The sequence below is a fragment of the Glandiceps talaboti genome, chromosome 18, assembly GCF_964340395.1.
Source record: "Glandiceps talaboti chromosome 18, keGlaTala1.1, whole genome shotgun sequence".
Lineage (NCBI taxonomy): Eukaryota > Metazoa > Hemichordata > Enteropneusta > Spengelidae > Glandiceps > Glandiceps talaboti.
Genome location: NC_135566.1, coordinates 11,517,239 through 11,542,207, shown reverse-complemented (window position 1 = coordinate 11,542,207; position 24,969 = coordinate 11,517,239). Strand labels below are relative to the sequence as shown.

The 24,969-nt window shown below is 36.1% G+C and overlaps 2 protein-coding genes across 4 annotated transcripts in view; both read right to left on the bottom strand.

Annotated features, from left to right (window-relative positions):
• LOC144448943 (uncharacterized) overlaps positions 1-17,009 on the bottom strand; it is a 47,593-nt gene extending 30,584 nt beyond the window's left edge. For all 3 annotated transcript variants that reach the window (XM_078139324.1, XM_078139323.1, XM_078139325.1), the window contains exons 1-2: positions 16,895-17,009; positions 14,113-14,258 (exon numbers count right to left, since the gene is read on the bottom strand). In XM_078139324.1, coding sequence (XP_077995450.1) covers positions 14,113-14,232 — 120 coding nt within the window. In that variant the 5' untranslated portion in view covers positions 14,233-14,258; positions 16,895-17,009. The remainder of the gene's footprint in view (positions 1-14,112; positions 14,259-16,894) is intronic.
• A 2,511-nt stretch (positions 17,010-19,520) lies between these two features.
• On the bottom strand, positions 19,521-22,728 carry LOC144449657 (metabotropic glutamate receptor 3-like). The gene is made up of 2 exons (XM_078140231.1): positions 20,680-22,728; positions 19,521-19,925 (listed from the first exon to the last, which is right to left on the bottom strand). The coding sequence occupies exons 1-2, from the start codon at positions 22,726-22,728 to the stop codon at positions 19,521-19,523; spliced, it is 2,454 nt and encodes an 817-aa protein (XP_077996357.1).
• Positions 22,729-24,969: the final 2,241 nt, after the last annotated feature.

Sequence of the window (24,969 nt, the reverse complement as noted above, 5' to 3'; positions counted from 1 at the left end):
ATGGATAGAGAAATCCAGATTTTACCAATGTCTACTACAGCGGTATGTTTAACAAAAATTACACTCGATCTGTGTATGGTCTGTAGCCTAACTAGTCTAGAAGGACTAACGCTACTACACTATTTCAACTATCCTAACTAAATTTTGATTTTTTAAAGTTTTGCTCGTTCTTTCGAAAAATCAAAATGACAGTTAGGATAGTTGAAATAGTGTTGTAGCATTAGTCTTTCATGACTACAGGTAGACTACATGGTCTGAGGCCTGATGGCAGAATTACTGTCAATACAGACAAGCGCACAGTCCCCTCTATGATAGAAGGACTGTGACTAGCAGTAATCTTAGCCAACTCTCTTTAACACTATTGTTTCTGTAATTCTAAGAATCCACAAAGGGGAATTGGAGGAATGCTATTGTTTGACAATGTCAGCTCTATAACATGTAGCTATCTATTAAAGTTGCCGAATGTATGTCAGTTTGTGACACTAGTTGAGACAGACATCATTTGTACAGTTTACAACCATTATATTGACATAGCACTAAACAGCAATACCTGTGTGTTTGTCTTAGATTAATGTCTAAAATGTCATTTGAGGTCAGAAGGTTAGACCCGATATGGTATATTGTTCCTTGCTATATAAACATTAGTTTTTGTAAATGGTGACACTGGTATGCTGGGTTAATCTTCCCTTACTATTGTTGTGTTTTTAAGTAGATCCAAGTACACTGTAATACTAATATGTGATGAAAGCTCTCATTTTATGCTTCTAACATGTCAAGTAAAGTCTAAGCTAAACGGGCAAAGACCTCGATTTACAATTTGGTGTTTACAAACATAACATGTCAGAGTGGTATACTCTTCTATGGCTTGGATAAGCAATATGTTTGCAATATTCTAATTTGATTGAAATCTGATACGTAGGAATCTGAATCGGCTATTTCCTTCGTATATTTAGATGTTATTCCCCAATATTTTTCTTCGTTTCAGTTAAGGAATATACGAGTGAGCTAAGGGGTCTTGGTCACTATGAGTCACCAGATGAATTGTGACAAACCCCTTAGGTCACGAGTATTTTCCAGCTGAATGAAGACATGAATAAAGCATGGACATGAAGTAGGATTTTTAAAAAAAATAACTATAAGCTACTTGAAAAAATATAAGAAAAAGATATGTACCATTTCAGGGTCCTGTAAGGCACTATTGTCATCATTGATGACGTTGTGTAAGATTTGTTTTGATGTTGGGCGTGTCATGCGGCTTATGTACTGGACAGAAGATATAATAGAAAAGAAAGAAGTTGTTGTTAATATGCAATTACATAGTACTTCTAGCAAGGATGTAGCATAATTTAAAAATAGTGGGTCAAATATGAAAAGTTGGTAATGATATCTAAGAATGAGACTCATGAATCTGTCAACTGATGGGAATATACTGGTTGAAACAAAGAATTTTACAACAAAAGTCCCCCAAAAAGTAGCAAGCAAAAGATTACAGAATAGTCAGTTGTTTTAGCCAGCTACAACTTAGTACAAGCCCTTATCTACATCCTTGCTAGTCTTGCTGCTAGACGTTCGGGCTTTCTTTCGATGCTAAAACTATAAGCGAACGAAGTTCGCATGTGAGGGCCTGCTCGAACAGTCTAGCGAATGTCATTTTCAGACCGGACATTCCATTGAGATTACAATAAGCGGTGGGTTGAGCCATATATGCATATATATACTTTAATATATTCAATCTCTGCATGCAGGTGTTGACAAACACATTTATGTCATTACTATGTCTTATCAGTTTATGGTAATTGTGTTTGATGAGTGTGTAGACGTTGTCATTCACACATTTTAGTTAACGCATTGGTGGTTATTTTTACAAGCCCCTCCTTAAGATGAATATGCATGAAAATGTAGCTATTGTCCTCTGTTTGTGCTTGTCGCTAATACGGTTCTCTGATTGGTAGTTATTTATATCCTAATGACATTCGCTAGACCTCGGATGTTCCATCCTCGATAGCGTTGTTCGGCTGTGTGTCGTATTTTATCGGAAGAACATCCGAGGGCTAGCTGATAGACTACATCCTTGCCTTCTAGTCAAGCTAATCATACCATTATCACCAGGAGATACATTACCAATTTGTTAGCTGTCAAAACTGAGATTATAATAACAATATAGTTTGTGAATATAAGATAGTAGATAGTGTTCAAGTTACAAAGATCTTCAAAAACTCAATCTTTGTATGAACAATGCTAGTCACAGGAACACGCTTGAAGAAAGCTGTATCTCTTGATGCCTTCAAAGCATCCATCCAGCTTGACTAAATGTCTTCGCTCTCTGTCGATTATTTATATACCATTACCAGTTATCTGGTCATACAGATACAGACAGATAATCTACATGTACACTATATCAGATCTCATACAAAGCTATGGTGTTCAGTGTCACCATAAATATGTGTCCACGTTTAATATACAGTACATGTACATACCTCAAGAGTTTTACTAAAATCACTTTTTTTTTTCGTTAAGTTTTACCCAGAAAGTAGTGTACATTGATTGATTACAGGTGGTGCAGTACACAATGACATATCTTGAATTCAGGCTAAGTTTAAAATTGATAGAATATCAAATATGTATTATGAAATTATGATCAAATTATCAAATAGTTGTACAGTACTGCACTATGTGGAGCTACATTGTAATCTACAATCTACATGTATGTCTGAGCTGAGCACAGACAATGACCTTGTCTGTCATCTATGTAAATAAGCCAGCGTGTTCTCTTTATCAAAACAGAGACGGAATTATACAATGACAGAGATCAAAAGATTAGATCTAAGGTTTTATCTCTCTAAATTAATAAAATAGCTAATAATATTGTGTTGTCTATGAATGAACAAAAAAGACATTAATTAACGATGAAATTTTAATGTGTTTAAATTTATAAATGTTACTTTCGGGAATAACATTAAATATTTATAATAGGGTAACTTGTCTAAAGTTCATTTTGTTTTTATATAAAATATTTACATGTATTCTGGCTATTTATGTATATGTAAATCACAAGGATTTTAAACAATACATGTATGTATTCTTGAAAAAAAATGTGCAAGTACATTTGTAAACTGTTAACATTGTAAGTCTTTAGAATCTATGAAATTAGTGTTACATATGTATATAAAGGTAGTGAGAAGCTTAGACTCTCTCACCAGCCCTCGGGAGCATCACTATTAGCTGTTTTGTATGTACCGATATCTACTGCATAATTTGTACTGGAATATCCTTGTACTGTGGGCCCTCATTGACTTCGCATGGTTAATTATTTGTTCGAGTGTTACTGCGATGTTCTGTGTTATTGCGGGGCATCGCAGTAACATGTCAACGAATTATTGGCCCTACATGTATGTAGTCGATGAGGGCTCGCAGTACAAGGATATACTAGTACAATTATGCAGTAGATATCGGTACATACAAAACAGTCCTTTTAGTGATGCGATACCACCGAGGACTATGAGAGAGTCTATGGGAGGCTGTACAATGACACACAGACATTGTACTGAGTTACACATAGTGAACATGTAATGTAATACCCATATATATAATACAGTACATATACCAGTCAGTGTCAAAGGTCACCAATATGTCACTTCATACATTGTACATGTTATCACAACAAAAGCCTACTCTGCACCGATTTATGAGAATACCAACACTGAAGCTTTGATGACGCACTGGGATTTGGTTCTATAGAAACACAATCTTGACTGGATATATATATGTGTGTGATTACATAGTGTGAACGCTTCATAAGAGATATACACCTATAAACATGAAATACACACTGTTACACTTAATGTTGGAATCATACGATAATTAAATTGATAACGAATGAACAGGAAAATTGATGTAAAAGTAATTATAGTTGACAGTCCCAACAAAAGACACTGTCAACCTGGCATTGTGGTTGGTTGATACATACATGTACGTATAATATTATGTATGATTGTGTGTGGGGAAAGTGCTTTTCTCGGGTCATTTGTTGTTCTGTTTTTATATATTGATATAAGTGTGAGACATGCACTCTAGAGTTTCTATTCTTAGTATATGACTGCCCTCACCATCTGTTCATACATATTCAAGAAAGCACTTTATATAATTCGGAAATACCTCGGTAAAACATAGCCGCTTGCACTTTTAATGACAAATATGATATGTTGTAATTCTGATTGCGTGTATCATATTAGTCGAATCAAACAGACAAACGTGATGATGGACAAATATGGCAAGTTTCTACTGACAACCACTGTTTATGTATATTGTTTTTTTTATCATTTGTTGTGGCAACAGAATGAAATTTACCATAATGTCTATTTCACACAGTCTTTCACATTTGTGGTATTACACATATTTCACTTTTTGCAGACCTTACAAAGAAATTATTTCTAGCGTATGTGTGTTTCCAAAACAGGTGGTTGTCAGCTGGGCTGAATAGAAAAATATCATAATTTCAATAGACAGGATTATGTGGTTGCATCACGCAGAATCAATGCAAATATTGTAAAAGATTTATCAGAAAAATACTGTGTAATGGAAAAAAATTGTTGTATTTGCCTTATTCGGATTAACAAGATTTTAGTTTTACCTGATGTAATGCAACTGTTTTTGGAGCACAGTATTTGCAAATATAGTCGATCGATTCTTTGTGGAGAAATATAGTCCAACCTATCCTAAAAAATTAGAAGACCTTACAATTATTACACACATTATTCTCTAATATCATAGTTTTAATGTATTTACATACCAACAAAATATACCAGTCACACATCCCCATCCCCTCCCCCTCTCTCTCTCTCTCTCTCTCTCTCTCTCGCCCTCACATGGTGAACACGGAGAAAGAAGCGCTCCTCAGAAACTCTTTGGTTTCGTGGATTCTGTGAGTTATAATTACTTAATTTTGTTTTCTTCATACTGTCTAGACCTTCTGTAAGGTTTTGGCTATGTTTTGAGGCTATTTCTGGCCTATCTTTATTGTGATTACTTCGGATTTCGTTTCTCGGCTGGCTGGGTTGGAAAGCCATACCAATATCAATATGGCGTCCGCCCAATCGGCACCTTCGGCTGTTGTTACCGAAGACTTTGAAGTCCTCTTTTCAAACTTGTCAATGAGACATGGCATAAAGATGAATAGTATATATGGATATTCTGTTGATGATTATATTGAAGGTGTTGCTGATTTATTGGGTCCAACTGCTATTCTTGCAGGTTCTAGAATGAACAAAGCTGTTGTTGTCTTTGTAAATAATATTGACCACGTAAATGAAGCGTGTGTAAAAGGAATCAATGTGAAGGACTCCTTTGTACAACCAAGTCCTATGGTCCAACCTGCCACAAAGGTTACTATATCTAACGTTCCGCCTTTTATATCGAATACTCTCCTAGCCGATAAACTCGGAGAATATGGCAAAGTTCTTGAACACTCTTTCAGATATATACCTCTTGGGTGCCGTCGGCAAGATTTGAAACACGTTAGGTCTTTTCGAAGGCAGGTATATATTATCCTTCACCCTACGTTTAAAAACTTTGAAGGTCTCATTCGTGTGTATCACCGGGGGAAACAATACCCTTTGTATATCTCCACGGACGAAGTGACGTGTTTTCAATGTAAAGGTAAAGGCCACATTCGTAAAAACTGTCCACAAAATAAAAACACAGAAACAGACCAAATTGATAATCAAACACAAAACAACAAGGGTGGTAACGAAAACGGCGACACCATTATTGGTGAAAGCGACGACGATAGTTATTGTAGTATAGCAGGTGATCCACCTGTAAACGACACAAACGACAATGAAAACAGACCCATCGCAGAAAATACTGAAACTTTGATCAAAAAGTATACTTCATATGCTGCCTCACTCAAATCGCAGAATACACCCATTACAACCAACATACGCCCTACAAACACGAATAAAACCATTACTATTGACTCTACATCTGACACAGATGTTCCGATGCCCACACAAAAACATTCACAGCTGCAACCAGAACCGATAAAGCGAACAATTGATAATGTTGATCGCGACAGTGACGACGAAATAAATATTCCATCCAAAAATAAGTTTATGGCTTTCTCAGACGTGGAAAGTGACAGTGAAAACGAAAGTAATTCCAACGAAGTACCATTGACCTCACATAAGAGTAAAACCACGGTTATAGGTTCTGTAAATCCTAACAAAACCGAAATCGGTCAAACTGACCAGTGTCAAAAAAACAATGAAAACGCTCACAACGAGAGTACAGATGATCTGCAATCATCATTGTCACAAAAAACAACCACAAGCGAAACTGAACGTGGCAGTGACTCTGAAGACAGTGACGACAGTTCACAAAATAACGAGTTACAAAACTTTAACGTACACCAACAAACTGATGGAATTCCTTCTCAAGAGAACATCGATATATTCCTCAAAAACATTAAAAGTACTAAAAACCATGTAAAAAGATGTAGGATATTTTGCCCAGACTTTGATAAACTGCTACAAGCTCTGTCTGTTAAACTCCAATCGCCAACAACTGGTAAATCACTCAAACAAAGAATTGGAAAGCTAATGGATAAACTTAGAGTAGATCTGAAAAGTAGAGGTCTTACTTCCTCTTTCTAACGTCCAAACCTTTAATTCATCAATGAGATTCTACACTAAGCTCTGTCAACTTTTTCTAATCTTTATGACCTGTCTTTCAATTCTCACCAGTAACACCCGCGGTTGCAGAGACACACTGAAACGGTTTAATGTTCTTGAAAATCTGAAAAATTCTTATGACAGTGACTGTATCTTTTTACAGGAAACCCACTGCCTTGAACGTGATGAACCTTCTTGGAGAATGCTTTGGCGTGGACACATTGAGTTCTCACACTTGACTTCTCAGTCTGGAGGTGTTGCAATGCTCTTTCATCCAAAAACTAGAGTGGAAATTGAACATAAAACTGACCCTATCCCTGGACGTCTCCTCTACGTCTATGCAAAAATAAATAATAATCACTACCATCTTATTAATGTTTATGCACCTAATGACGGTCAGGAGCGCCTTATCTTTTTTAAACACTTGAAAGACCTTCTCCAATCTTTACAAACCTCCCAAGATCCCATCGTTCTAGGAGGGGATTTTAATTGTACCTTGCAACCAAACATTGATCGACATAGTCGGCGTGAACCTCATATTCAGTCATCAAACTATCTGTCTAGATTGGTTAAACGTTTCAGTCTGACAGACTGTTGGAGACAACATCATGAAAAAGATATAAACTACACTTGGCATGGTCATAACGGACATGCACGGTTAGATAGAATCTACATCAATAAACACATGACAAACAGAATACATTCCGCGGTGATAATTCCTGTGACTTATTCGGATCACAACATTGTGAAAGTCTGTATCAGTCAGAACAATATTACGCACAAAAGTGCCAACTGGGCACTGAATACATCCCTTCTACAGGATGAAGTCTATAAAGACATCATACGAAATTTCTGGCAAAAATGGACTGTCAAAAAGGCCGATTTCCCACATCTACAAAACTGGTGGGACTCCGGAAAACTGCAAATAAAATTATTAACACAACAATACAGTATAGACAAACATAGGAAACAACGTCAAACGAAACAACACTTAATACGTGACCTTACAAACCTTGAAAAAAATCTGTCTTCAGGTAACATAAATACAGCTGATTTCGAACAAAAAAGAACACAATTACACGAACTTCTGAAGGTTGAAAGCAGGGGCGCATGGGTTCGCTCTCGTTTTCAACATGTGAACGAAAATGACAAATCAACACGCTTCTTCTTCGATCTCGAGAGACGTAGAAGTTCAAGAAAAATGATAACACATCTCAAAATGCCAGACGGAACGATATCTGAAGACCCCTCACATATAAAAACAATGGCAAGAGAGTTCTATGAAAATCTCTACTCACCCAATGAAATTGACAATGAAAAAATTGAAACTATACTGACGGGTCTGCCTCAACTTAGTGAGGACAGTAAAGTCGACCTTGATCAGCCAATCACGTTTCAAGAATTGTCGAAATCAGTACGGGCAGTACATAATAATAAAGTGCCCGGCATTGACGGCATTCCATCCGAGTTCTATAAAACGTTTTGGGATATTCTCGGTCAAGACTACTATGAAGTTTTCACTGACTCACTGAACACCGGAAGACTACCCCTTTCTTGTCGCAGAGCACTGATAGTACTTCTTCCCAAAGCTGGAGACAACGGTCTCCTGAAAAACTGGAGACCTGTCTCACTTTTATGTGCCGACTATAAAATTCTGACAAGAACTCTTTCTTTCCGACTAAAACTTGCTCTTAAAGATGTCATTCACTCTGATCAGACTTATTGTATTCCTAACAGATCTATTTTTGATAACATACATCTTGTTCGAGATACTCTAACTTATGCTAATGAGGAACACATACAACTTGCTATAGTTTCACTTGATCAAGAGAAAGCTTTTGATCGTGTTCATCACACATACTTGCAACGCACACTACAGGCCTTTGGATTTGGTGAAAACTTTGTTAGATATATCAACACTATTTATAGCGACGCTGAAAGTATTCTTAAAGTAAATCATGAACTTTTGAAACCTTTCAAATTTAGACGTGGTATTAGACAGGGCTGCCCGTTATCAGGACAGATTTATACTTTGTGTATTGAACCACTTTTGCACAATCTGCGCAGTAGTGGCACACTTAAGGGATTCAATGTACCGTGTTCTAACACAAAGAAAAACTTCGTATCTGGTTATGCTGACGACATCAGTGTTTTCGTGACCTCTGATGATGACTTCGCCGGTCTTACCAAATGGCTAGACATATATCAAAATGCGTCAAACGCAAAGATGAACTTCCAAAAATCTAAGGGGTTATGGGCTGGGAAATGGCGGAATAGAGAAGACCGACCACTTGGTCTAGATTGGAACAGTGATGGACTTAAACTGCTTGGGATTTATTTAGGTAATGAACCTGATTATTTGGACAAAAACTGGACAAATATAACTGAAAAAATTGAAAGTACTTTAAAAAGATGGCAACCCTATGCAAGTACCCTCTCGTACAGAGGTAGAACTATTATAATCAACCAACTTGCAGTGTCAAAACTTTGGCATAAAATCCACTGTCTTCAACCACCCCAAAATGTGATAGACTGTTTACAAACACTCTTTGTCAATTTCTTCTGGCAAGGACGACACTGGCTTCCACATCAACAACTGTACCTGCCTGTTCGATCTGGCGGACAAGGACTTGTTCATATTCAAAGTAAAATTGAAACTTTTCGCATGATGCATATACGTAAAATACTTTACTATGAATCTGAACACCCTATGCGAAACTATACAGAATACTTTCTCGGGAAAGTCGCAAATCTCCATTATGGAACTCGAGTGTTTTTACTTGACTTTTCACCTGTAAATCTCAATAACCTGCCTCCCTTCCATCAACATATTTTAAAAGTATGGAAGTCTCTTTCACCAGAACGAAATAAAGTCAATCTGACCATATCAGATATTCTTTCAGAACCTCTTTTTCTTAACCCGTGCATTCTCCATGCAATACAAGAAAGACCGCTTTTCTTACAACACTTTGTTGACGGTAAAATTGTCTCGATATGCGACCTTATCAAACTCGATGAAAAACGTATGAAAACATGCCTTGAGATTCAACATCATGTTCCTGTCTACTCCCTTCGATTGCTTCAAAAAACGATTACTTTGATATGGAAGTCAATACCAGTAACATGGACTCAACAAATTGACCTTTTTCTTAGTCAAGATAGTGACAATGACACCCAAGTAGGAAATCCTTCCTTTCCTCATTTTACTATTTCAGACAAAGGAGGCTCAGACTCCGAACAGGTGTATTTCAGTAAACTTCGTCAAAAAGACATCTACCATCTGCTGTGCTTCAAGATGTTCGAAAGTAGATACGCTGACAGGCCAACGACACCATGGCATGATATTTTGTCACTGTCTTCTTCCACAAGACCAAGATTTGAAAGTGTATATTGTGACCCGCTAAGTAGACGAGATGGTGATCTCCAATGGCGATCTCTACATGGTTGCTTAGCAACAAACCATTATCTCCATTGTAGCAAACTACGTGACAGTGCGGCTTGTCAACACTGTGATCAAACAGAAAACCTTGAACATCTGTTTTTAGAGTGTCCTGCAATACTGCCTCTTCAGAGGAAAGTTAATGAATTGATTATGCAAATTCTAAACAGAAATTCAGTTCCATTGGACTGGTACATTCTAGGAGTGCCATTAGGACCTAAATTGGAGCGCCAACGATTTCAACTATGCAACTACCTGATGACAACAGCAAAAATAGCCATTGTACGCTGTCGCATGGAAGAAGGACTGAGCCCGCTTCGACTCTTCGTTGGACGCGTTGGACGCAGAATTACAATTGATTTTAACTACTATAAAATGAATGGACATTTAGATATGTTTAACAAAATTTGGACCATCGAGAACGCTGTTTGTGAGTTAAACGGACACGATAACTTACAATACAATGTGAAACGTTTGTAAGTTAAGCATCTGAAGTTGAACTTTTATGTGACACTTTTGTCTTTTGTTTGATCATTAAGCTTATGTGAAATGTAATTTCGTCTAAAGGAAACTGTAAATAATATGTAATTTTAATAAAGCCTCTTTTCAAAACTCAAAACTCTCTCTCTCTCTCTCTCTCTCTCTCTCTCTCTCTCTCTCTCTCTCTCTCTCTCTCTCTCTCTCTCTCTCTCTCTCTCTCTCTCTCTCTCTCTCTCTCTCTCTCTCTCTCTCTCTCTCTCTCTCTCTCTCTCTCTCTCTCTCTCTCTCTCTCTCTCTCTCTCTCTCTCTCTCTCTCTCTCTCTCTCTCTCTCTCTCTCTCTCTCATACATGTACAACAAATGCATACATTGTTCAAAATTTGAGGTCATGAAACTGATGACATTTAAATTCTATTGAAATGATTCCCTAGCTACTGTAGTGACATATTTAAAACACTGTAAAAGCCCAAGACTTAGAATCCAGATATTGAAATGTCAAGCCTTGCTGGAAGGCAAGGAGTGATGAATGATTTGAAAAGCTATGAAAGCCCCTGAAACAGTTACATGTACATGTAGAAATAAAGTAAACAGCCGGTCTCTATACTATTCACTTTTTTGAAATAAAATCTGTGACCTTACTTTCACAGTATCTACTCTTCATAGAAATTGTCAACTGTCTTCAGCACCCAGCACCCCCATGATATGTTGTTAAAATATTGCAAATTTATATTATTTTCATCTGTGTCTCTCTTTGAACTGAAGCAAAACCTTGGTAGAAACTCTTTCTCACAAGAAAATCTATATGTATATTCTTAATCTAAAAAAAAAGTATAAAGTATTTCCTGCAGCTATGGCAGATTATACAACCTTGAATACCCATTATGGCATTATACAAAACACTGACAACACCTACATGTATGTTACTACTAAAAAAAACACAAATTCATTTGATATTTTTCAAATTTTTCAGTTGATATTTTTTGTGAGATTTCCACTTTCTGACATCTTTATCATGAGAATTCATCATGATCATGATAATACAAAGGTCAATGACCCGACCTCCTCTGTACTGTACTGTCATTCATATTGAACAAACACACCATAATTAAATGGAATTTCACTACATGTAAATGATCCTAACTAGTACATATCCTCTTTGCAACTATGTCCAAGATATTATTATTCTTAATAGCGCTAATTTCTATCACTGAAAATTAACAAAGCAATGTTTTCACTTCAAACAAAGGCGTTTCAAATACTGTATATTGACATTGTTTCAATCAACATGTGTTTTATATTAAAGAGACAATATTGAGTTGGGGAAAAAAATGATATTGTGTTGAGTTTGATAACTAAAACATATTGGGTTTAAATCATGTAGGTCATTGAGTTTTTTTTGTTATATGTGATGAGATGGCAAAAAACATATTGGTTTACATATCAAACTGCTATATGGTGGTGTGATGGCAAAAACATTTACATGTAGGTTCTCATATCAAACTGCTATATGGTGAAGTGGTGACTAAAATATACAGGTTTTTACATCAAACAGCTATATGGTGAAGTGGTGACTAAAACAGGTTTTTACATCAAACAGCAATAAATCACACTTGACTTGTTACACAAATTCAATGAAATGGCGAAGTGGTGACTAAAATATACAGGTTTTTACATGAAATAGCTATATGGTGAAGTGGTGACTAAAATATACAGGTTTTTACATATCAAACAGCTATATGACGAAGTGGTGACTAAAACAGGTTTTTACATCAAACAGCGAAAAATCACACTTGATTTGTTACACAAATTCAACTGAAATGATCTACCCTTGTCAATATCATTATCAGTGGTTAAAACATTTAATTTTTTGGTAGTAAAATATTGCAAGTTTCCATTCAAAATTATATTATTTTTTTTCAGGGTGGTTATCAAGTAGGCAAAACCTACCCACATACATGAATAATACATTTACTGTGGTTACTACCACAATTATGGTATATATGTAAAACACTCAATCTGATTAAAATCTAATGTGGTAAATATGGGCTGAATTCCTTTCATTTTAATGTACCTCTATTTCCTTAGAAAGGAAGGAAGTGAAGAAATTGAAACATATTCAGATTGGTAAAACACAACAAAGAGATAACAGCTGATTCTGTGGGGTTTAGATATGAAAACCTTCACAATACAACAGACACACTCCCACACATACATACATACTGTCCACAATTTTTTTTTTTTAATGGAATTTACAGTATCACTAGAAAATTTCATTCTGATTTCATATAATGGCAAATTTCTTATATGGATAAAATGGAGAGTTTGACAAAAGCCTGTCATCCTGAGTCAACCTGAGCAGAGGCGAAATGTTACTCCGAGTCCTAAGTAATAAGAATCCTTGGTCATGGTACAAGAACGTATTATTACTTCTTATATGGATAATATTAAAACCTACTGAATTCCTGAGATCAACAATACTTGTACAAATAACATATCATTCAACCAATCCTAATGACAATACCCTTTACATTTTAGTATATATATGTCCATCCTCTCTACCTTCCAACTCATCTAGATAGCTCGTTCGTACAAAATTCTCATTCATGTAAATCTTAAATTTTTAAGTTTATGATAGACCCTAATCATAGAATTTAGAAATGATACTAGTTCATTTCAGTTATGGAGGGAGAAAGGACACACTCTTTTGATTTCAGAAATTGATTTCAATGTATAGGTACCATGATATTTAATAAAAACATTGGTTTCATAGTCGCCATATTTATCACATAACAAGTTTTGGAATAATACAGCTTTACATTTAATCAGTTAAGGAGCGGATGATGTGTTGATGGTGTCGGGTAAGTTCCCAATCATAAATTGAAATATTGCTACCTACTTTCCATGCTAAGACAGTGGGTGAGAGTGGGGGTGGGGAGTTGGGACAGCTGTTTACCGATAAGTCTTAGTCCTTCCAGTAGATATGTTTGGGTTATTTTATGAGGAGACATACACTAACAACATTAGAAGGTCAAACTCTACCAGTGAACACATGACACACATTGTACACTTAATTATCCTAACAATAACATAGACACTGTCCTCATTAAAATAGTCATTAACATTACAATCACTTTGATAATCTCATTTGTAGTGGTCAACACCAGCTGGTATCTAGTCAACTTGGTTTCTAAAAATCACTACTGAGTTCAGTAAATAACTAGCCATAGGGTGGGGTGACCTTATCCATGGATCTATTATCTATCATAATAGATCCGTGCCTTATCTATGTTCAAAACTGATGGGGTCAGTTGAAAGAATCTATGTGTGTTAGTTTGGATGCCAACATAGTTTCTAACTAAACCGTGAGTGGAGGTGTAAATGGTATAAACGATACATGGAAGTATTCAAAAAGGGTCGCCCTCAGCTTAATCTGGGTACCAGGTACATATTATATAATATGTGGGTATATGTGCATATGTGTCTCTGACTGTCTGTCTGTCTGTCTGTGTGCATGTGCTAGTCTCACCTTGGCTCGTTCCTCTAGTTGACTAGCAAAGCTGTTTGATTGTTCCTTTGATTCTTCATCCTGCGAAGATCTTCCATACTTTCCCAACACGTCATTCAAGTCTGATGATTCACCTGCCATTCTATCTTTGTTCTCGGCTCAACATTCTGACAAAAAATAAATAAATAAATATCAGGATTACAGTGTCTGAGAAATAATTTGATGATATCGACTGGTTTAATACATCGTCGTAAACCACAGCCTCTTTTACGGCACTGTCAAGAAATTTTTCAAATTGCATCAACAGAAAAAATTTTACACTGGCTTTCGAGAATGCTTTCACATTGTCTTTGTTTTCTTGTCATTCAAGGTCATTCTACAATATACATTCATTTTTTCTGACAGTTACTAATTTTATAGTTTGTTTCAGAAACAAATCAGGATATTACAGTATACATAATATTAGGAAGTTAGTTGTCTGTCTCTGAAGATCGCTCAAAGCGTGAAACTCTGAGTAACGACTTATTACATCCTTATTCTTTTGAATTAAGTCTAATATTAGGAAGTATTTTTTATAACACTGCCTAGCCTCAGAATAGTCTGTGTTATCTACACACCCACTTGATTCTACAATTATGAAGAGAATTGATAACCAAATTAATAATCACGTTCCTGTGGTTTCCAAGAACATTTTTTGGACATTTTTGTTCACTTAATTAATTCTAAATTTGATTTGCGACCCTCTACCTTAATAATCTATATGTAAATTAATTTCATATCTACACAAAATATTTCTGCAAACATAAATAATACATGCAAACCAAATCAGTCACTGAAGAACAATTACAGAAAAAAAGAAATGTAAAAATTATTCTACCCTACGTACAGTCTAGATAATAAAAACATTTCATACAAGTTTTGAAAAAATGAAACTCTGTTAATTAAATATCCATCCTAATATGTTAAATCACTGATTTGACCTCTAAAAACTGTAATATAACACATACCAGAAGAAAAACTAGAATTCATAATTTCATATCTTACACTTCAAGTAGTAATATTTGCCTTACTTAAACGACATCTCCATTATTATATATGTATGATGATTTATGAGTTATAAGTAAATATGCATATTGACTTTTACGGCTCAAAATATTTTCTCTAATTAATAGACTAAGAAAATCCATTAAACACTTTTAATGTACTTCCCTAAGGCCAAAATCTTATACTTCCCTACTACTCTGGCATTGCAGAAAAACATTTCTGGGTGAGGTCTTTCAAGTTGTGTGTTTTATAGTATGTTTTATTTTTTACATTACATTTACACTGAAAAGAGAAAAGGATTGAATTTCAAACAAAATTTACTTTCGATCCATTGGAAAAATGATATGTAGAACACAATTGTGTTTAGTCTTATATCTAGTCTATGCTTTTATATCACACTGATAAGTTAACTATACCCAGTTTTTCACTGCCAACCCTAAATTTTTTTTACGTATTCGAGAAAAAAATAATAAAATTGAAAAAATTGTGAAGTTTCACAAGAAATAGTGGGTGCAGACTCTGAGAAAAACTTAAAAAGACAATATAAAACTGTTCTTCCAATCTGTAATGGTTGTACATCTGATAGGAACAAATAAACAACACAGAGACTAATTTGGAAAACGATGGAAAACCTGAACTAGACACACAGAAAAAAATAAAAATAAAATGAAATAAAAAAACTACCTACCCCCACCTATTCTAAAATTGAGCGTAATTGGAACCACACAATTATTTTATTAGGTCTAATTAAAAAAATTTAATCACATGATCAGGTTATCATATGTGATCATTTAGAAATATTTGATATTCATGTAGATGTTAAAAATAATTAGTCACTTCTGCTGGTACTTAACTTGTTACGAAATACACATCTACATTTTTAACTTAGCCTTTCTCAATTCCTGTTGTGGTGATCATGTTATGTAAAATACAATAACAATGAACAGCTGTCTATTTGAACTTGAACATTCACATGACGGTCACCAGAATTTAAGTTTTCCCATGTACTTGCATTTTACACTTGTCGTGGCTCAGAGGAACTAAAAATACTAGTTACAATATTTATCAAGCAGTTGATCATTTCTGAATAGCAAACACATTTGATAGATTCTAAAGCTAACTGTGGTTCTCTACCACTTGTACAATGTACATACCACTACCAGTTCAGTTGACACCATGATGAACAATAGCATACGCCCCCTGACTGACACTACGTAGGTCAACCGAAAATACAAGAAAACACTGCCGGTATTTTTGTTTTAATAACTTGTACTAATAATAGATAGATGTGTAGCACTATGATTATAACAATCGTTTGCACATTCATTGGATATGTTACAAAACTTAAGACAACAATATTTGTCCATTGGAATCAACTGGCAACTCGTCCACCTTGAGGCCGGGCTTTTGGGTACAGTGGACAATCGCATTCGACCATTGCATGTGTCTCACAAAGTTTAGTGAAGTCGTGTTAATGGCCCGATATATTATTCATTTCACTTTGAATATATGTCACTTGCTTTAGAACGTCTAAGACTAGACGATAACGTCCAATTATTTTTTACAATTTTGATAATGATTAATACGAACTACAGGTGTGTCAGTTAACGTACAGTAACCCTTCCTTCAGACCACTCAATATGACGATGTTACTACTGTACTGTCGAAGTGTTGTTCAACAACAGTACTTTGTACTTTTATGAACTGTGTTATAAATTGTCCAAATTCACAACAGAAAGTCATCTTAACATATACATACCATCAACTGTAAGTACTTAGTGTCTTTTGAAATCCAGGAGCTTCCGATATCGTGTGTTAATTTAACTATTTTCACTACTGCTGCCGGCCGACGGCAGCCATGTTGACAAGTCCAATAATCACGTGACAAAAAGTTAGCGAGTTTTAACTTGTCACTAGATGGCGTCCTTCGCTTGCGCCCATGCAATCAGAGCAATATATGTCAGAAACACGATATAGAACTGTTTTCTAAGCACAAGTAAAATAATGAACAGAGCATTTTGTTTTCAGTAACGTTTGCAGAAAGTAACCTATGGGGCACAAACTAATGAGTTTGTACGTTTTAGGGGTAACATTTTTTTTAAGTTAGAACCTGTAGGATTCAAAATAGAGGCGAATTGTGTTCAGTGAAAAAAATTAGTCATGAAAAGTGTCACGATCTGATGGAATCCATGCAAGATTTTTAAAGGTTATTTCCGATACACATATATATCAAATATGTGAATCAAAACAAATACGCTCCCGACTATACATGTATTGACAGTCTACTAACCTGGACTATGAATAGCATCGCATACAAAATGAACCGTTAAAATGCATAGAAACCCTAATCAGTTCCTGCAATTCCAATATTAAAGGAAGATGTTTATAACATTTCATTTGAATTGATAGGTTTTTTTTAGATATCTATCTCAGGACATAAACACAGTTATACATAAATTTTTAGGTTCAGGTCTGTTCAATTCCGTACTGATAACGGTGCATGCGAGTGATGATATTTACTTTATTTCATTTGTTGAATAAACACTCTCATAATGTGTACTTACTACACTATTGTTTTCACATTTCAGTACTACATTTGTACTTTAATATTTTTTAATACTCGAAGAGATTTTCCTTTAATTTGACTGTATGTGTTCTTGTCTGCTTTATTTAAGTTCTTTACGTTTGATTCGTGTGCCCTTATTGAAAGTTTGGCCATTTTGGCTAAAACCTGCTTTGGAACCAAAAAATAGTAAATAAAAGTATAGAAAATAAATATAGCTAGCAACGATCACCAGTCCAAAATTTGAATTGAATACTGAAATACGCCATGTCGCATCCCTCTATCAATAGTGTGAAACGATACGGCGTATCTTAATCTTTCAGACGACACGGCGTTAAAAGGTCTTTATTTCACTTCAATACATACACCCCACCCCACCCCCACCCCCACCCTTCCCATACACAAACACATATACATATATCAATTGATTCAGCCCGAGTCATATTATTGGAGTCGTGAGTATCAGTGCTACAAGATTCTATGCCCTCAACGGTAAGTTTAAAAATAAGTGGCGTTGTGACTAGATCTGAATACAGTTCAAAACTGTTGCTATGATAAACGAACGTCTGGATCTATAATGCGTCCCCTGAAAGTACTGATACATATAACACCGATACTGCACATAGCCTGCTATATACACGAGGTAGGAAATTTAAACATTCACAGAGCAAGAATTCGAACTATTTATAATATTCGACATCTATTGGGTAGACAGCAGCATTTATTTAATAAAACCATATTCGATATAAAAGTATACTGTAATACAAGTTGAAATTCACTTCCAAATCTAGGTGTTATGCTATAGTAGGTAGTAATGCTATCACTTTGAACACACTTCATCACATCAAAAGTCTACTGTGCTGGATCACAGACAAGTAAGAGACCTTACCTGTCTGTGGCTGAGTTAACCGAACATGCAACTTTTGATTGCCAAGAATTTGTCTTCTTTTGACGCTTTAAGAAATGATTGACGTCATTGTCCATAGAAATTTGTTAAATGCTGTTGATATCGTTATCATGAAATATCATCTTTGATATAATCACATCAGATCAAATCAAATCAAATCATATCGCTAAATATAAAAGTTGATAAAGTGCAATCGTCGTTAGAGGGCAGTATAGGATAGGAGAACAATGTCACGATAGTAAAGTATGTCGTCTTGAATATTTAAACATCAACAATCTCATTTAGTTTACCAAAATAGTAAATAGTTAAAATGAATATGAAGTGACAAATACACCAATCGCACATGGTTTTGTCATAAATACACCACTGAATCAGCGGTGGTTTGGAATTTCTCACAAGTTCACCAATCAAAGGTGACTTGGTCATAAATACACCAATCACAGGTGACTTGGTCATAAATACACCAATCACAGGTGACGTGGTCACAAATATACAAATCATTAATAACTTGGTCATAACTACACCAATCACTTGTGGTTTTGTCATAAATACACCAATCGCTGATGACTTGGTCACAAATACAACAATCACAGGTGACTTGTCACAAATACACAAATCACTGGTGACTTGGTCACACGCTTACAAATAAATTGTGGATTTGTCATAAATACACCAATCACATGTGACTTGCTCACAAATAGACCAATCACAGGTGGTTTAGACACAAATAAAACTTCATTTCACAGTATTAATTTATCCCCGTGAATATGTTTTGAATAGCTAATTACAACTCAGTGTCTAAAGTATTATAAATGCATATGTTATGAATACATTAACGACTACACATGGTGAATTCTGTGGAAGAGGTTTGAGAAGACTTATCTATCATAGCATCCAACGCCATATTTGGTGACGTCATACTACTACGCTTTCGGTTCGTTGGACTGTCAGGAGCTTTGGAAAGAACATGAATGCAAGATTGACCCATGCGTTGACGAGTACAGCCATGGAGAGAATAGTAACCTTGGTAACGGCATCTTTGATTGCAAAGTAGGTTGGGATGAAAGCACACCAAATGACTAACACTGTGTACACAGTCCATGCAATGTGACGTGATTCGTTGTAGTTGTCAGGTACTCTACGAGTTTTGAAAGCACATATACAACAAAGAACGAGAAGAAGAAGATTATACGCAACCGAAGTGATGACCTCTGCTTCTGTCATGTTACAGTAGATTTCAACTTTCCTCTCTGTTGGTATAGGCATGACTTCTACTGGCACAGGTGGTACTAAGAATATCCAAACCAGATTGATAATTACCTGCAATGGAATGATTAACAGTTATATATTTACCGTACATTTACTTGTATGAACCATTACCAGAAACCAGACGGATCAGAGTAGATGGAAGTGTATAAACATTTCCTTGGACATAATCTCGTTCATCCAGTTGTGTTTTTCAAAAGATCTACTTCGACAACAAGAGGACACAGTTTGAAATTATTTAAGGACAGATCCAGATTGGATATACGTAAATATTTTTTTCAGTCAACGTGTCGTAGACATGTGGAACAGTTTACCAGAAAGGGTTATTGCTAATTCACCAGTTAATCATTTTAAAGCGTGTATTGATAACCACCTCAGAACAGTAAGGGGTCTTTTAAAAGCCTCAATGGCTTCCTACCCCACGTAAATTCACGGTAAATTACTGTTGTACATTTTGAAGTATTCTTCCCTTGTGACGTAAAGTAAAGTAAAACAAACAGTGACAGTGAAATAGTCCAATTATTTTCAAATTAATGTAGTTGTGATACAAGGTTTAATTACCTTTGAAACCATTTGGAAGCACTTCCTATCCAAGTACCTTACCTAAGGTCATGACAGCTCTCACACAAATTCTGACCCCCTCTGCTTCAAGAGTAATTGATAGTTGTTTTATAATGATCCTTCATGAATATAAGAGCAGACATGTCAAAGGTCTTTTTCTATTATTCACTTACCAAAATTCATCACAGTAAACTAAGAAATGCCCACTTTTTCTAAGTTTCATTTCTCCTAAAATAAGAAAACCTACCTGTACAGTAATCAGAAGTAGTGCCTGGGTCATCTGACAACACGGACTGATCATAGGCGGTGGTTTAGCACTCTTTTTAGCAGCTGAAAAAATCCTGTAAATCCTGTTAGCTCTGGACAGGATAGGTGCATAGATTATTGTAAAACATAGCATAAAGCCAATACGATTGAGAAGACAAGAATTTGGGCTTGGAGTGGTGATAAATCCATAGATCATGATGAATGACAGTAGCACACCAAATAACAAAATACTTGAAAGTTCTCGACTCGAAGCTTTAATCACAACATGTCTGAAATGCCTGATGTAGAAGACACCAACAAAAATGGTGATTACTTCGCCTATTGTTGCCAGAGTTAGTAGACATATTGCTACACCATCGTGCCATCGCATAGACGTTGGTGTAATCCGTTCACATGTTGTAAAGTCACTATTAGGCCAAAATCCAACCTGACATTTCTCACAACGAGAGTTGTTTGAATTTACCATCTCATTAGTATAACAAGTCCAACAGTCCCAGCAACAGCCGTCTTGACGATATGCGGCCACCTGACCAGCTCCACATGATTTCCCACACCGTGAAATAGGAGGCACTTCCCCAGTGTTCCAATTAATTGACTGTTCAATGGACACTGTATCAGTAACTGTGTCGATTTTGCCAACATTTACAAGTTCATACATATCGTTTTCAAATTGTAACACAACAAGTGCAAACTTTGCTACGACATTGCCACGGCTATCAAAACGAGTTTCCCCGTTACCTCCAGTAAAAGTATTATTGTGCAAATAACGTAGAAGTTTATCTCCATCCCTGGCATCCTCTTTCAGTTTCTCACACGTTTGATTTTCAGGACATAAATCCTTTCTCATCCTATCTAATGCCGACGCATAGGCATAAACAGCATCTACCACATCCGAAGAATATGTCTGACTTTCTTGTAAGTGAAAATCAGCGTTACGAGTGTTATTCAAATAGTGATTGTAATACTCCAGAAACCAGGGATTTTCCAAATGCTGTTTGGGCAGCAAGGATCTAAAACGGTCATTGAGTCCCTCAACCTCTGTTTTGACAGACCCGACGAACAGTCCTCCCGCGACGGCACCTGCATGCCCACTCTGTCCGAGATCCAATGCCTCTCTGTCAGTTGTTATAAACGTAAAACTCCTCTCGACCTTTGCACGTTTCAAAGCAGAGAAAAGGAGATCAGCTTCTCTGGTCAGCGAGAAAAGTACTACGACCCTAGCATTTGAATTGTTTACCATTTTTTCTACAACTTTATCGAAACCTTCATCGGTTAATAATTCTGATGATAATTCCAAACGATCTGCGACACAAATTGAACCAGAAGCAGCTGCTATAAATTTGTTGATACCATTCCTACCGTAGCTTTCAGCTGAATTAATGGTGAATACATAGGTCCAATTAAAATGTAGCAACAAGTCCACTATGGCTTGAGCACGTTGACTTTCAGGTGGTACTGTTCTCAGAAAATATGGATGTACTATCTTATTGCTAAGTTCATCACTCGTAGCAGCATGACTGATTTGTGGCATATGGAACAAATTTAATAATTTGCTTGTTGGTATTGCATTTGTACTTAAAGGTGGTCCAATGATTCCGACTATATTTGTTCGACGTTCAATATCAGGACACGTGTACCCACCTTCTTGCACTTGCTGTAAGTCACTAGGCACAAAGTCTAAGGCTGCCGCGAGTGACGACTGTTCAGTGCCACAGTCGTCAAGTATTTGGAAACCAAGCTGAAGACCTGGCAACATGTCTTTGCGTTGGTTAACCTTCTCAACAGCATAAGCCATAGCTTCAACCCGAAATATTTCCCTTAGTGGTCGTATTTGGGTACAACTGTATGTGTCCTTGTCTGACCAGTGTAATGTAAAAATTCCACCAAGCATTATATCTCCGGCTTTCAGATAAGAAATCCTCTCGTGAAAATCCATCAAATGGTAAGTATTCACGTAGTAAGCACGTAAAGATAAAAGAAGGAAGAAAAAGAAAGACCAACCATCATAGTTGTGTTTGGATCGCCACATTCTGCCTCTGTACACATGTACTATTCGTTCAATTGATTGTTCCACTATAAGTATCCGAATTTGAAGTCTGCTCTCAAAGTGAATCGGATCGCCGGTTAAATTCCTTCTTATCGTCGATGAAATGGATGGTTACAGATCAATATAGGTCTATTTCCTCCGTACTTTCTCAATATATAAAAACGTATTTCATTCGAGCTCGTTAGTATGCAAAGGCAATCTTACATGGGTGTGTCCATGATTGCTGTATAGCCATAAATTACATATGTGTATAGTTCCATCTCTCACGTGCCTGCATCTTTTAAAACATTGCCTATATGTCCGAACCCCCCCCCCCCCCCCATTGCTTTTGCCTGAAACATTACTGTTAATCGACGGATTTTCAAGCAGACAACTAGTACTATTCATCTGCAAAATATAGTAAAAATGGAATCAATTTGTGAATATAAAGTTGGTATATATTAAGTGAAACGAGAGCTGTCAACATACAGTCCCATTTATCGTTTATTGTATGATACAAACATATGACACAGAAAACAAGGAAATAATGAACTGTTTTAAATCCAATCTTGACTTTATCACTTAGTTTTGTAACAAAACATAATCAAAAGATACATGCATGAATAACAACATTCAGCTTATCGCCCATCACAGATATAAATTCTAAAAATATTTACCTAATTTTGGTCATGAAATCTCTCGACATCCGATCATATTATTGCACGGCGGTTCCATTTCAGTTTACATAATCGATCTCATCTGTAATCGAGAGAAACATGTCAGGGAACTAACCAATCTGATTAAAATCCGATGTGGTGCAAAGCGGCTAGATGTCCTTATTTACCCCTATTCATCGTGTTGTGACGAAGTGATCGCCGCCTTCCCACGCGACGATCACTCCGAACAAAACAAACGTCACAACACGATGAATAGAGGTAAATAAGGACATCTAGCCGCTTTGCACCACATCGGATTTTAATCAGATTGGGAACTAACTTAATTTAAGTCGAGGGGGGACGCCTGAGAAGAAAATGTGGGTTCGAAGGGGAGTTCTTGAATTGTGAATCTTTGAACCAAATTAATCCTCTTGAACAGTCGTTTCTCGAGTACATGTGCATTTTTTCGGCATTGTCGCAATAATGGATTCTTTATAGCAGCCATTGTGGGGATACTGTCACAGGGCAAAAATCAATATGGAATTAACTCCAAGTATAGGTTAGAGCTCAATAAGAGATTTCTCCTTTACCTGTAATAAATAACTCTATTATGGACTATAAAGTCAACCGCTGTTGTTATTTTATGTACATATAGTGTACCAGTGTACCTTTTAATTGTACATCTGCAATGTGTGGGGGATTGCCATACATATTAAATTAGTATGTAGCTTTGGACGGAGGGGTGCTGTCACCGATATGTTTTGAGTTCAATATGGTGTGTGGGAATGGGCTTGAAAGTTTCTAATGCGCTGGGGGAGGGGGAGTGAGAAACACTCTTTGAACTCGTCTGCCCTGCAACATGTCATAAATTATGCTAGTTCTCTTATTAGGAGATTTGTGTAGTTAATCGTAAGATACGCACTTAGTATGCCAAAGTGGTCTGAGGATACAAGCTTACTACAAAGCCATTTCGAGTGGCAAATCTTTTTCAGGAAAAATACGTCACAATGATAGTAACAAAAACAAATCAATTCATCATATTCCATAAACAGCATTTGATCATAGTACTAGTTTTACTGTTCCACATTATGCCTGTACTGTTCACTATATTCAGTTAATTAAAGGGGCGTGACGTACATATTCTTTGTGACACACAAAACATCTATACATATTTCCCAAAATCACAACCTTTTAGAATGTGACATACTCTTCTTTAAATTCAACGTTGATCGGTTTGGGAAAGATTTCAAAATAAAGAACGGTGTGATATTTCTTAGCAAAGCAGACTGCCAGCTCTAATTTGTCACCTCGTTTTCAATAATTCACTTAAAATTGACTGCTAACAATGCATTGCTTCCTTTTAACAGCGTGATTCATTATACCGTGTAATGGTTTGCTGGTAATTTACATGCGACGGGTTCATCTATAACATTCGTAACGATCATAAGTCACTACACATGTGGTATTTTATAAAACGCTTTTAACCCTTCGTCATTAGAATGATCATTTCTTAGAAATCTGTTGTTTACGATGGGTGTAGGGTAATCTTACAATTCAATAACTCCCGTTCTACTTCCTCGAGTACATT